Raw genomic sequence first — 14,227 nt, forward strand, 5'->3', positions numbered from 1 at the left:
CAACACCAGGCACCACAGGAACTCATTCTAACAGGTACCTCCTGCCATCAGACACATATCTCCCATTGTAAAATAAGAGCTGAGAAAAGTGCTTTTGTCTGAGGCAGTACAATTCCCAAACATGAGTATTTTGTTTGTGGGTGTATCTGTGTGTCTGTCTGTCTATCTTTGGGGTATGTGCACATTAATACATTTTTGAATTACTTAAACACAGGAAAATGATACATTGTGTTGATACAAATTATTATCTCAGTCATACAGTACGCATACATCTTTTCTCCTGTCTGTTTTGCAAGTTAGCCCGGGGCTACAGTCCGTGATCTGAAGCTAAGCAAACAAACTAATCAGACTGCATGTGCCAACTCTGTCACTTCATCCTGGACTATTTCACAAATACACTCCATCAGATTGTTTATCATAACGATGCCATGAGAAGTCCGCTCTTTCCATCCCATAGATAATCCCTGTGGTCTTGCTTTTAAACACAAACTAATGAGCACCCACTGGAATGAGGAACAGAAAATGGAACCGTCAGCTCATTGAAATCCAGCCTTGGTAACGTAATGAGGAAATGGGAATCATTAATGTGTGTCTACGGAGAACTGGTTTTCATAACCACAGACATTGAAGTTGACTAAATCCGTGGTATTCAATGCCCCGTGGATCCTCAGGAGAGGACACGCCCAGCCCTGCAAGCCTTCATGTGGTTGGAACGTCACCTTCAGTGTGAGAAGAAGGGGTTTGACACGTTTGGGGATGGTGAATGTAGACACCTGTGCTGTGGAGTGGCTGAGCCACAGACCAGACACTAATTGTTTCAGCATTTAAGACAATAAACAGTATGTGGGTGTACGTGTGTGTTGGCTGCCTGTCTATTGGGTCTGTCTATGTGTGTTTGCCTCTGTGTGTGTGTGTGTGTGTTTGTGCTTGCCTGTGTGCAGAGTTGTGCGCACATGTAATCAAAGCCCCTGACATCTGCCCTACCCTGACTTCGCACTGCAGAAATGTGCCAGCACAAATGTAGGATACATACTGTGTGTCTGCACCTGATAAAGCATGACCAAAACATGACATCTCCACACAAGATCTTCCTGTGTGTGTTCCCCCCCCCCCACCCCCCCCCCCGCACGTTCTGGGCCAAATCAGGAATGCATAGGGCGCAGTCATGGTGAACAAAACGATGATTACAGAGGGTAACAGGATCAGCCCTAATCAGCATCACCCCACCCCCACTCCTCCCCCTCCTCCCCACCCCGAGCAAATGCCTGAGGGATTTCGACCATTGTCAGGTCATTCCATGAGGTGATCTTTTTCCCTTTTAATTATGAGCAAATGCCGCTACATGTCCCGTGTACAGCCTGTGAGTGCCCCACTCTCTTCTCTTATGGGTCCCTTTTCAGAAGGATCAAAACGTGGAGAAAGATAGTGTGGAGAATCTAACTCCCCTGTTACGCCTGCCCTCTCATTTTTCTGACAATGAACAATGGCCACCTTATAGCTAATGGCACTGGTACAGAGAAACCTTCTTCACTGTGAAGGGGAGGAGGAGGAGGAGGAGGAGGAGGAGGAGGAGGAGGAGGAGGAGGAGGAGGAGGAGGAGGAGGAGGAGGAGGAGGAGGGGGAGGGGGAGGAGGAGGAGGAGGAGGAGGAGGAGGAGGAGGAGGAGGAGGAGGAGGAGGAGGAGGAGGAGGAGGAGGAGGAGGAGGAGGAGAGAGCAAGTGAGTGAGGGATGGAGAGAACAGGCAAAAAAAATAACCATTATCCAAAGACATGTTCTATCATGTCACAAATTCTGTTTTTCTCCAGCCCAATCCTTCAGTACCCTGCACAGATAATTTTCAGGTATTGAAATAGAGATTAGAACAGCAGATAAAGAATGAGCTGAGCAGTTATCTGAGGCTGGGAGACAGAGAACGAAGGGTAGAACGAACAAGAAAGGGAGGGAAAGAGAGAGAGAGAGAGAGAGAGAGAGAGAGAGAGCGAGAGAGAGCGAGAGAGAGCGAGAGAGAGAGAGAGAGAGAGAGAGAGAGAGAGAGAGAGAGAGAGAGAGAGAGAGAGAGAGAGAGAGACAGAGTCTTGATTTAGGAGTTTTACATCTTATTGATGGCGTGTTGTAATAGCCAGAAATAATGAGTTGCTCCATTTAACGTGACTAACAGTGCTTCTTATTATCCTGATGTATTGTAAGAGGGTCAACTACAGATGGAGAGAACCCACTGCCAGCAGCATGCTGATGATGCCCTCTTCTGGCAAATAGTTGAAGAAACGCAACCTCCACATTGGGAGAGATTATGTTCTTGAAATTAATGTTGTTCCACCTAGTAGAAGTAACTGTTAAAAAATACTGTTCCTGATTATCTCAATATCTATAAAGAGTACACTGACATAATTTATCACCACAAATATACAAATACAGACATATTGATTTTATCCAGACAAGATTGATTTTATTACATATAGAATTTACAAGACAAATCATTTATAGATCTATGTATTGGTATATACATTACACTACAGTATTAACAAATAAGTGACATCACATGCCTGCTAGACAATTAATATCCACTAGGGGACACTCTCCTCCAGTGAATAAGAAGCAAGCCTTTTGAGTTAGTTTGGAACCCTGGTTCAGATTTATTGTGGCATTGTCCTTTTGTCACAACCACAATTTGCTTCAAAACCAGGGTCTCCACATGAACTGGGTAAAGTTGTTGAGCAAGTCTTGCCTGGATGGAGAGGACCTTTGAGAGGTGAGGGAGGGGAGGTGGAGGTTAGGAGGGCTCAGGAGAGGCAGTGTGGGTGAAGGATGCAAAAATGCAGCCAAGGAGCAAGAGCACAACAGGGTGGAGGAGAAGGGTGACAGGCGGGGGGGAGGGGGGAGGAAGTGACAGGAAAGCGAGGGAACTGAAGAAGTATTGAAGGCTGAAGAAGAGCAGGCAAGGCATGGAGACAGGGGTGGGGAGAGGTAGTCGGGTGATGATGGGTAAGTATGGCGATCAGGTTGAGAGAAAGAATGATAAGGGGGTGGGGCTAATTTCACAGCTTCCTGTTTTGAAGGGCCAACCATTTCCTTTATTGGCTGTGTGTCTGGCTTCCCATTTAGTCGTGGGTGGTGTAAGTCTGTGTTTTCAAAAAACTGTGACTGCCATGGACTGAAAGTGTCTGAATACTGTTTTTCCATGCAGCTAGTTTGCCCCTGAAGGACACCGTCTCTCTCTGTAGGGGTGGCTGTCCTCATAAAACCAACCAGCTGGGTGAAACACTGCTGGAAGCCTGCAGAGTAGAGGATTGGAAGGACAGAGGGTCTGGGGTCTGAGTACTGAACAGGGCCTGCCTGGCTGACATCATAGGGAAGCTGAATGTGTGACACTGCGGGAGGGAGGGAGGGAGGGAGGGAGGGAGGGAGGGAGGGAGGGAGGGAGGGAGGGAGGGAGGGAGGGAGGGAGGGAGGGAGGGAGGGAGGGAGGGAGGGAGGGAGGGAGGAGAGAGAGAGAGAGAGAGAGAGAGAGAGAGAGAGAGAGAGAGAGAGAGAGAGAGAGAGAGAGAGAGAGAGAGAGAGAGAGAGAGAATTGGAAAAAATTAGACTGAGATTTGGTATATGAGAAAATAAAATCTGATCAAATTATAAGACTACAACATATACCCTCTAGGTATGCTACATGGTGTTGTCATAGCATCACAACGGAAGAGGTGGAGGAATCTTACTTTTTCTTAATTCCCTATATGTCTTCTTTTGTAAATACTCCACAGTCAAATCCAAAATATCTGCTTTTTCGAGTTTGGGGTTTTGCAACCGCTGTGTGATAAAGAAGAAGTAAATTGAGCAGGTTTAATCAAAAACAGTTATCCAACGTTATTACCACTGATAGACGGATAAATATAGATAGATAAAAATACTCACAACATCAGACGTGTGATTTAGCAAAGAAAATCTCAGATCGGATAAACTTCGATTTATTCGGTCACGTCTTTTCTTTTCAACCGCTGGTTTTAATAACTGCAGAACAGGAAGGAAAATACATATTTTAATTGCTTATAAAAACCGTGTTGATCACATAGGCCTGCTGAATTCATCCCAAATTGTGTGCATTATAATACGCCTTGTAGGCTAAACATGTATATTCTACAAGTGCATAGATAACAACGAATCGCTCTGTCCTTACCCTGAAACCTTTGATGTTATTCGTGTTTGGAGTTCGTACACATTTTCTCATCCTGGCGTAGATTTCCAAATAACATAAAGTTGTTCAATTCTCATTGGGATCGAAGTTCTTCGTGAGAAGTGAAGGGTGCTGCTGTAGCTCTTATATAGGCTGGAAAACAGCGATTAGAGGAGCAATGGAGGTTACAGTGACGTCGGCCTTTAGTGCTGCAAAAATGTATCCACTAACTTTTTACAATTAAATTGGGTGTTAAGATTGTCAATGTATTTATTTGTGTTTACAAGTGTCTTTTATTTTAAAATAAGAGGAGTAATATCCTCTTATAAAGTTATTTAGTTCGAAAATACTAATATGACGAAATGGATGGATTTTATGAGTCCTGCATTTAATTGGTATAACCGATTAAATTTACATCCTAGCACACACTTCTGTATGTCTTAGAAATAAAGCATAATCGAATGTGTAACATTGGGGTTACATTTTCTTATTCTTTCATCAATATTCCCTCTCCTATGGAACGAATTGGTGATTACATGCTTTCCAAATGTTAGTTTGGCTTTACATATATCTCAGAAATTGACACCAAAACGGAGTCTAAGGGGAACAAATTCTCATTGGAAAACTGATTAAGTGACAAACCACTACTTTTGTGATGTGTGAGATACTGGCACTTTGCATTGAGTGTTGAAAAAGGCCAAACGACAACTCCATCACCTTTCGTTATATAACCGAAGCGACAGATTTAACATTTATGTTGCATACTCAGATTGATTTACCGATCAAAGATTAGGCAGTATGTTTATAAATTAGGCTACTCTCCGTGGATACAATCGGAATCGAAATTGGCTACATTAAATTTTGAGTCAGTTTTGGGTAGGACGTGGATAGGAGGTCTCTTTGGTGCATGCTTGGGTCTAATGGGGTGTTAAGATAACACATTCACACGTGCTAAGCGTGCACCTCTGCTGTTTCAAGATAAAACGGGATGTTTTAAGTTTCAGCTCCTATAGGAGCTCCTATAGGAGCTTATATGTTATAAGCATATATGTTATTGTGCTATAGGTGAGTTCCACATATTCGATTATGACTGATGAGGATCAGATCAAATTGATATATAAGATTCAAACACGTACACATTTCTGTGTAACAAGTGAAGTCATTCTTGATTTCATTTCGTGTAACCGTGGGTAGTATTTGCAAAAGCCTAAGATTGGAATTGTAAGTTTACGTTCCCGCCCCACAAATGAGTCCCATTGATATACATAAAGCGCATGCCTGCGCCATGAATGAAGGCAATTAGTGGCATCTGGCTTTGGCCACACAGACCCCTGGGTAAATCCCATCCAATAAAGAAACCCACCATGCGCGCAAGGATTAAGAGGATTCAAAGGTGATGTTTGTGCACCAGCGATAACCCATCAACATCAAAACGCTGTGTTCCCTTAAAGATAACCGTTTCATGTCGGCCTATGTGTTGCAAAAAGACCATTAAGCACAAACGATTAATTCATTAAAAATATATTTAGACTGTATGGACTGCCACAATTGTACTATGTTTTTAAACACACACAAAGATCACACGTGCGCATGCACAGATGAACGAAGTAAAACAGTGCATGATCTTTTATCCTATTCCGTCACAAGTATGAATTACAAACTAAAATACCTGCGTATGTTAATTCCACATGAGCTCAGATGCGCGGTGTGCGTTTTCATCCATGATTCCTTGGAGCATTCACCAGTGACTTATCCGACTGGTGGCAGGCCTCTCGTTTTTGTTAAACGTTACCATCATTGCTTCCTAAAGTCCGGCTAATCTCTACGGGATGTCCTTGATCCGATCATCCCAGTGTTATCTCCACATTGACTTTAGCCTATTAAGGGATCGGGTCATAAATTCATTGTTGGGAAAGCTATTGAGAAAAATTGAGTCAGATTCATGGGGTATTTCTATGGGGTAATAGAAAAAAATAAGATAGAAAAGAATAAGGAAAGAAAGACCACATTCATGTACCCCAAAAAATATTTCCAAAGGGAAAACTATATGGGTTTACTGAATTGTTTTGTTCGACCAAAGGTAGGATTAATGTAAATGTATTAATGGGTTTACATTGGTATTCCCAGGGTTACACTTGGTTCAGCCCCCCCCCTATGAAAGCTGTTTTCTTGTGGGTGCGAGAGCGCGAGGCGTGAGTAAGCAATGGCTCACTTTGACCAAGGCGAGAAACGAGTTGTGGGAACATGGGTTCACAGAGTTTATGTCAACTTTTAATAATGTCTAAAAAATATAAAAATCAGGCACACATCAAAACGTGTAAAACACATGTATACAATTATAAACAGCTCGTGTGTGCAACGTATATCTGACTAGACCAAAGAGTCTGTCTTGGTGTCAAACACACATTACTCAATAAATTGCCTTTTTCCTATCGTCGATGTTTTGTTGAGTATGGGCCTGTCTCTTTGTTCTTGTCTATCCATTGTAAACGAGCTATTTCGACTCTACTGGATTCTGAATGGGACATTTGAGAAAGCCTGTGTAGTTTGCTCATCTGAGAAGTGCTCTCTAAGTGGACAATTACACCATCAGCTACGAAGATGTGCGCTGGATGGACATTCAGGGCCCCTGTGTGAAATTGCGCAATAATGCTTAGGCTACTACATGTTTCTTGAATAAAGCAAATAGAGTATCTTCATTCGAGTCTACGTCATCTTGTACGAGTGATAACATGTAACCTCCCTGTTCTCCAAAAATTGACAAAGGGGCGTGGTAAGTAAACTATTTAACTGCGACAAGCGAAGTCTGATGATACAGGCTACATTTCACTGCCAACACGATGGAAACTGCTTTACCAAGATCAAAACGAAGGGTAAGAATACAAATAAATAAGCTATTTTTTTCTGGATTATTGGGTAACTCTTGGTGAACATTTAGGCACTTTATAGGCTATAATATGTTCAAGTGTGTGATTCAATATTCAATGGCATCATCATTGAAACACATATGATGTGCAATGTGTCTGATTATGGTGGTGCTAACCCTAACCCTAACTGGCAACATTTAACAAATATTATTTCTACCAAGGTCCCCAAACCACTCATGGAGAAACGTCGGAGAGAACGTATCAACCACAGTTTGGAAACTTTACGCCGTTTGTTGTTGGAGAACACACGTAACGAGGTAGGTGTAAAGTCATGCCTCCATTTTAATGTGCCAAATTATTTAGCCTGTGTAGTTACGGCATGTCACTGAAATTTATATTTTTAACATTTGTGTATTTTATTGTTTTTTAGAGGCTTAGCAACCCAAAGGTCGAAAAAGCAGAAATTCTGGAGAGTGTGGTTGAGTTTTTGAGGACTGAGCATGAGGGAGAACATACAAATCCGCCAATGAAGAGGGCTCTCTCCACGGAGGGTGTAGGGGAGTCCCCATGCAAGCGCAGCAAGAACTACCAAGAGGGCATGAGGTCATGCCTCCTGAGAGTCAGCCACTTCATCAACACCAAGAGCCAGGAACTAGAAGAGACCACTGATACAGACACCTCTGTTTCTCAGGCAGTGGGTCTCGCAATTCCTCCAACTCATGTGCAGTTTTGCCAATCTGCTGCCATTACTTCCAGCCAAGACCCTGAAGTCAAAACCGGGCACCATTCGTTCCAGCACCAGCCCTCTCCCCACAGTCAGGTGTTTCAACACAGCCAAAACAAAGCCCCAGGTCTGTGCTGGCCAACCCAGAAGACTGGTCTCAGCCACAACCCCAGCAACAGACAGAGTCCCTCTACAGAACACACAGAGCTCAGTGACTCTGTGTGGAGGCCTTGGCCTCAGTAATGACAGACAGCCTCTCTCAACCATAAGTTCAGTTTGCAGTTATTTGACACCAGAGAGTGAGTTTGAAATGGCTGACACATTTGCAATCAAGCTCTGCAAGAATGGGGAGTGAATGATAGGTGGCAAGTGGTGTGGTGGTGGAAATATTGGGATAACTGAGGTCCTGACCACGGTATAGGTCAAATTCTATACCTTATTTGTTGTACAGTATCTTTTTGGCAATGCATTGATCATGTTGTGATTTTGTAGGAAATAGACATATTTCCACTCAGTTTTTGGTTCTCAGAAACTGTCTTTTACACATCTGTATACTTTTTGAGGCAAAAGACCACTTTTTTGTACCTTGTTTTTAAATGGCTTTTGTGTGTGTGTCCTGCTGTCGGGGTGTGCTATGATACTGTTGATTTTTTTTACTGTTACATAACTGTTGTGCACACACCTGGTTCATTTGGGGTTTTCATTTTCTTGTGGAAAGACATTCTTATTTTGTATGATGGTGTGACATTGAGGATCCAGTGTTTCGTCAAAATGAAAAGCGTTTACATCCTGTTTATGTTAAACATGGTACATGGTCATCTTTATTTTTATATTAAAAAGAACTGGACTTCATATTTGAATGACTTCTGCTTTGTGTGAAATTTGTCTGCACCACTTCCTGAATCACTAGTGACGCCTACTCTAAATTTAGCGTGAATGGCTTGTAGTTCAGAGTTGAGAACACTTTTCAGTTTTCTGGAGAGCAAAGCAACAACTAGACAGTTACCACATACTCATACCTTGGATGGGAAGCCATAAGGTAACACAAGGGAAACACATTGAGATGCAGATAGGAAAGACCAATACCAGTTCTGATAGGTACCGTCGTTTTTCATGTGCGATAAGACACATCAAGGATCATTCACAGCCTATCCATCACCAATGTCTATGCAGGGACACAATTTAAAGACTTTCAAAGTACCGACAGCTACAGAGTTTTGCACAAGTATTCACCCATTTCAAACAACTCATCCTCTTCAATCTTGCGGTCTAATTTAAAAATAAATTGATTCTAATCTGGCTTCTCACGTCACACATGCCCATGCCGATTTAAATACGTACATTTAATGATCCCATAGTTATATTGTAACATCTGTCAGGAAGTGATCCATACAAACCCTGAGTATCTCACATACAGAATAATGTGGTTCATCAGTGAATTATAATAAGGGACCCGTTGAAATGCAAACGGTATCTTGAGAAAGTAAGAGGCTCTTTGTATAACTACGACGAATAAAACTGATACTTTATAATGTAAAATGAATTTATTTAGGCTACTATATGTTATATCACATTGCAGGAAAATGATCCCCTAAAGTCTGTTGCCAAACAATGTGATCTCCCTTGTGTCTATGGAAACATACATCAAAGGAGGGGTAGTTTAAAATGTAGCTGCTGTGTGCTCTGGTCGAGACGAGTCTTTGTCTGAAACTTTTCACCCAACGCATAGTAGGCTAAACAGGTTCAAATCGAAGTAAGATTAGGGATCCATTTGATGTGAATGTGTCTCAAAAGAGATTAGACGGCATTATTGTATAATCCGTCACTAAAACTCTTTCGTAGTGAATAGATTAAATAGGGAGAGGGGCACGTTTTATACTACAATTGTCTACCACGGAAGTGTCTACTTATGGGTGTCAAATTGGTCAAGGCGCACGACTGACAAAGTGTAACAAGATTAGCTAACTTTGCTGTTACCTTTTTGGCTTTTGTTGGTTTTCACGAAACAGTTTTGCACAGATTTTTTTGTTATATCAGAAAGCACTTTCGCAAGTAAACTACCTATGATATCGTCATACTTCAGTTCTGGTCTAATGATACATAGCAAATATTACAAAAGTTTGAAACTTCAGTTGGTTTGTCTGCAATAATGTTGGAAACGGCGAACTATAACGTTCCACCATTGTCCGCTTGTCGCGTGTTAGTACACTCCAGGTGAGGTGTTTGAACCCAAGAGTCGATGAGTGCTCTGGGAATGGCTCGTGCGCTGAACACAGATGCTTGACACCTTAGCAGACCCCCACGGTGCGAGCCAAAGGACCACAAGAATAAAGAACAATTTGCATCTCGCATTCTTTCGACTGCTGAACTGATGTCGGTACACTGAAAATGTCAATATGGTAAACATATAGGTTAGGCTATGTAGGCTTTATAATTTTTGTTTTATAAAAACAATTAATATTTCTGTAGCCAGTAGCATATGTGCTAAAAAATATGTGTGCCTTGGTTAAGAATAAAAAATGCAACTCCCTTCATAGCCTAATCATCGGAACCAAGACAAAAGAACGTCAAAGTCAGTGGAGGTGGAGCATAAACGGGCGTGACCAGTACACCTATTGACCTCATGACCCGATGCTGTAAACGCTCACACAAGGATTCAACTGCAACTAGCCTACATACGGTTAAAAAGCCTACCTGGAGTTGGAGAAAAATGAAACCGGCTGAAGACACTCGAAATGCCATCAAACATACAGCTAAAAAGGTAAGATCAAAGTTCGCAGTCGTTTATGTGGTATTGTATTTCAAATACATCTAGGTTGGATTGCCGTTAGGTCTAGCCTTTATCTCACAATATTAACTCTAGCTCATACTTATTTGCAGAATCTTAAACCACAAATCGAGAGACATCGCAGAGAAAGAATGAACAGGAGTCTGGATAATCTGAGAACTATACTCATAAAGGAGAGACATCTCACGGTAAATAGCCTATACTTTATAGTACCCAAATATCCGTTCCCCATGAAATGTAAAAGTTTGTCATTCCAAAAATTGCCATTCCCCACTGAAGTTATTTTTGTTCTTCAGGGATTATTCTGCAGCCGACTGGAGAAAGCCGAGATTCTGGAGTATGCAGTCCAGTTTATTAAAATGAAAGTCAGTGAGAGAGCAGAGCGAGAGAGAGGACACTTCCAGGGTGGTTTCTCCGCTTGCCTGCACAAGGCTGCTGAGTTCCTGCGGACGGAAAGGATGCAGCCGAGGGCAGACAAGACCACATCCACAGCGCTCTCTCATCAGCTCTCCAGCTACAGAGCCTCAGTCCCCAGCCTAAACTCACACGAGCCCCCAGGGCCGTCGGTGCATCATTTCTATGCTGCGCGTAGGGATGCACTCACTCCCCAGCACGGAGGACAGTCGACAGGGCACAAGCTCAAGAGTCCACACATACCAACTGTAGATCACCGCCAGTCTTCTTCCTCCACACAAATCAACCCGGTGTGGAGACCATGGCCCTGACCAAACGATTTCTGTTAATATTGAGATAGGACTGCATATTGTAAATAGACAAAGCACTTCATTTGAACGAATTTCGTATAATTTCAGATTCCAACTCATATAAATTGTCTTGGTTTGTAATGAATAATGACATTATGACGCATTGATGATCAAAGAAAACAAATAAATCTGTGTTATATCTAAATTTTGACATTTTCTTAATCTCATGACAGGTCCTATAGTCATATAGTTTTTCCTCGCTAGAATATAAAATCCCAAAACAATGGTGTTTAAGAGGGATGAATAGTGCAAAAGATAAAAGATGTATGCAGGTTATCTTCATCCTAACAAGGTGTAGACCACACTAACGTTTTCCTTTTTGGGGACGGCGAGCCTATAGTCTCGGTTACTCGTTACGAATGGGTTATACATTGAATTATTGTGGGTGAAATAAATAGGCTATTCGTTTGCATTATCTCAATTCTTACAATTTGCAACGCATGCTTTCCACGCTCATTATTCATTTTGTTTAAATCCTCTGCAGGAGGGCAATGGAGGGGGAATGGCTTATCTACACTGGATATTAATTGTGTTAGACGGTTGACAAAGCGGTGCACCGCTGTGCTCTGTCAACTTTACATTGCCATACGAATAGTGACCGGAGCTGCGGGGGTGCGTGCTTTTAGGCGGGGACACGCCCTACTGCTTGTGCGCAATACCAAGACACTAGTGCAACCTGAATTAAGGAGTGGAGGTCTGAATGAGATTCTTCTGGTAAACATCTGGTCGCATGGACCGCTTGCCTGCCCCTGTAATTAAAGCAAATGTTTCGCTCCACTACCGCTCCCCACCATACGTTCAAGAAAACCATGGGGCGTCAGACCATTCTTCAGGACCGAAGCGCCTCTGCATTGAAGAAACATATTTGCACAATTAAACTCCTCTTAGGCATATATTTTCAGCGCCGTGCTGTGTAATGCAGCCACATTGCACATACACATTACTGGATCGTACTATGTTCCTGCAAGCCTAAATTGAAGATATGTAGTTCGGACAATGCTTATACCCACTAGAGTAATAATTCTGTCATTACAAGTATAACTATGAACATGTATAGGCCTACTCACTGACAAGTTGTTTCCACAAATAGGCTATTCTAATGACAAAAATGTTGATCATAAAATGAAAAAAAAAAACACTTTATTTTTAATGACAGCACTTGGAAAGCCTCACTAACACCAACAACTGCTGAATTACAATGAAAACAAAACCAATCTCTGGTGATACCACAGGGTGCAAGACAAGCTCTTCCTTACACTGGACTTCTTTTCTGTTCTTAAGAGCATTTAAGGTGTGTGTGTGTATGTCCATCCGTTCTACTTATAGCTCAGACTTTCCCCACAGCTCGACCCTGGGCTCTCTGGTACTCCTGCTGCAGACTGGACAGGACCTCCCGGTGCTGATCAGACTTCTTCTCCATCTCCTTCAGCAGTGTCTCATACCTTTGACTATAAACAAAAGTTCAGTGAGATGGCAACCGGGGTGGGATCTTACATTTACATCTAGTCATTTAGCAGACGCTCTTATCCAGAGCGACTTACAGTTAGTACAGTGACATTCTCCCCAAGGCAAGTAGGGTGAAGTGCCTTGCCCAAGGACACAACATCATTTGGCATTGCGAGGAATCAATCCGGCAACCTTCTGATAACTAGCCCGACTCCCTCACCGCCCAGCCATCTGACTCCCTCTGCCTTACACTGGACTTTTCATTTAAGTGCAATTTGTTTGGCTCAAAGTAGATTAATCACTATGTCTTCAAAAATATTGTAAGGCACAAATTTTAATGCTCAGTGTCAAATGAGACCCAAACATACCCAATTATCTGAGGGAGAATTTGAAAAATCGTGGAGAAACATCAGGGGTTTTACAGACAAGTCTTGTGTTACAAAAACAGGCATTGTTCCCAATCCTCTTTGCAACATCAGCAGAATATTACATATATATGTATTTTCAGAACTTACATTTCTCCATTGATGTACTCTAGTCTCTTTGCCACTGTTGCTTTGGCTTCATCCAAGTCTTGCTTTACTAAAACTGGGCCAATTAACTTGTAAACTGTGTTCTGGTTGTCCAACATATCCAACTCCTTAAAAGTGTAAAGCATCAGTGAAGGATTAATGGATATGCAGAATAATGTACACATGACAAATGCATCTACTACCCACATAATAATATTGTGCTCTCACCTCTTTCACAATATTGTTTTCTGTCAGCTGAGCCTCCAGCTTCTGTCTGGCAGACATGCTCTTACTGACATCTGAATAGAAGGAACCGTAGATTAGGGTTAGCAACAATGCATGCTTGTGTTCTAGACATGCAAAGGTTATTTTGACATCGTTTCAGCATTGTTCATACAACTAGTTGGATCATTAACATGCTAGCTATCTTGCTATCAATTACTCTGCTGAATCAGCTGGGCGTTGGTTAGCTCGCTAGCAGAATCCACAGCATGAGGACCATGCACTGGTCTGGGCAGCTTGTTAGCTAACCATCCAGTAGCTTGCTACCTTTTTGCATCTGCTGGTATTTTTCTAGCTCCGACTGTAATTTTTTCTGGATTGCCTCTGCCATGTCCACTTGGTGTTAAAAGACTTTTCCAGTAACGTATATGTCCAAAACCAAGGCAAAGTTATACAAATATGATTTAGATTAAGCAGTTGCTAACTTAGCGCGTTAGCTCACTCTATGAAGCGTTAAATTACATGGACGGAATTACTTCCGAGTCATCCAGCAACCCTCAAAATTTGATGAACGGTGATATCGTCTGAAACTTCTGAAGAATACATCAACAACATTTATGAGTGTCATATATATCTCTCTTTTTACAAAATGTCAATTTCTACTCAAGATCTAAAAGTTAGATAGTTAGTTATAATTAATTCGTGTGATCCTCCTGGTTTTATCCCCAATTTTGGGCATAGTAA

The 14,227-nt window shown here is 42.1% G+C and overlaps 3 protein-coding genes across 3 annotated transcripts; 1 reads left to right on the top strand and 2 right to left on the bottom strand.

The window, feature by feature from the left end:
* Positions 1 to 2,439: 2,439 nt before the first annotated feature.
* On the bottom strand, positions 2,440 to 12,277 carry LOC146302421 (uncharacterized). Its single transcript, XM_084683315.1, has 5 exons — positions 11,197 to 12,277; positions 4,164 to 4,313; positions 3,902 to 3,997; positions 3,706 to 3,796; positions 2,440 to 3,369 (listed from the first exon to the last, which is right to left on the bottom strand). Exons 2-5 carry the CDS (start codon positions 4,212 to 4,214, stop codon positions 2,675 to 2,677), a joined length of 933 nt encoding a protein of 310 aa, XP_084539441.1. The 5' UTR covers positions 4,215 to 4,313; positions 11,197 to 12,277; the 3' UTR covers positions 2,440 to 2,674.
* Positions 6,960 to 8,677, top strand: her5 (hairy-related 5). The gene is made up of 3 exons (XM_084683324.1): positions 6,960 to 7,033; positions 7,249 to 7,344; positions 7,458 to 8,677. The coding sequence occupies exons 1-3, from the start codon at positions 7,001 to 7,003 to the stop codon at positions 7,992 to 7,994; spliced, it is 666 nt and encodes a 221-aa protein (XP_084539450.1). The 5' UTR covers positions 6,960 to 7,000; the 3' UTR covers positions 7,995 to 8,677.
* A 149-nt stretch (positions 12,278 to 12,426) lies between the features above and the next one.
* Positions 12,427 to 14,020, bottom strand: pfdn6 (prefoldin subunit 6). Its single transcript, XM_084683335.1, has 4 exons — positions 13,811 to 14,020; positions 13,490 to 13,560; positions 13,265 to 13,389; positions 12,427 to 12,751 (listed from the first exon to the last, which is right to left on the bottom strand). Exons 1-4 carry the CDS (start codon positions 13,872 to 13,874, stop codon positions 12,631 to 12,633), a joined length of 381 nt encoding a protein of 126 aa, XP_084539461.1. The 5' UTR covers positions 13,875 to 14,020; the 3' UTR covers positions 12,427 to 12,630.
* Positions 14,021 to 14,227: the final 207 nt, after the last annotated feature.

The sequence above is a fragment of the Hypomesus nipponensis genome, chromosome 1, assembly GCF_054491055.1.
Source record: "Hypomesus nipponensis isolate SF chromosome 1, ASM5449105v1, whole genome shotgun sequence".
NCBI classification, from domain to species: domain Eukaryota; kingdom Metazoa; phylum Chordata; class Actinopteri; order Osmeriformes; family Osmeridae; genus Hypomesus; species Hypomesus nipponensis.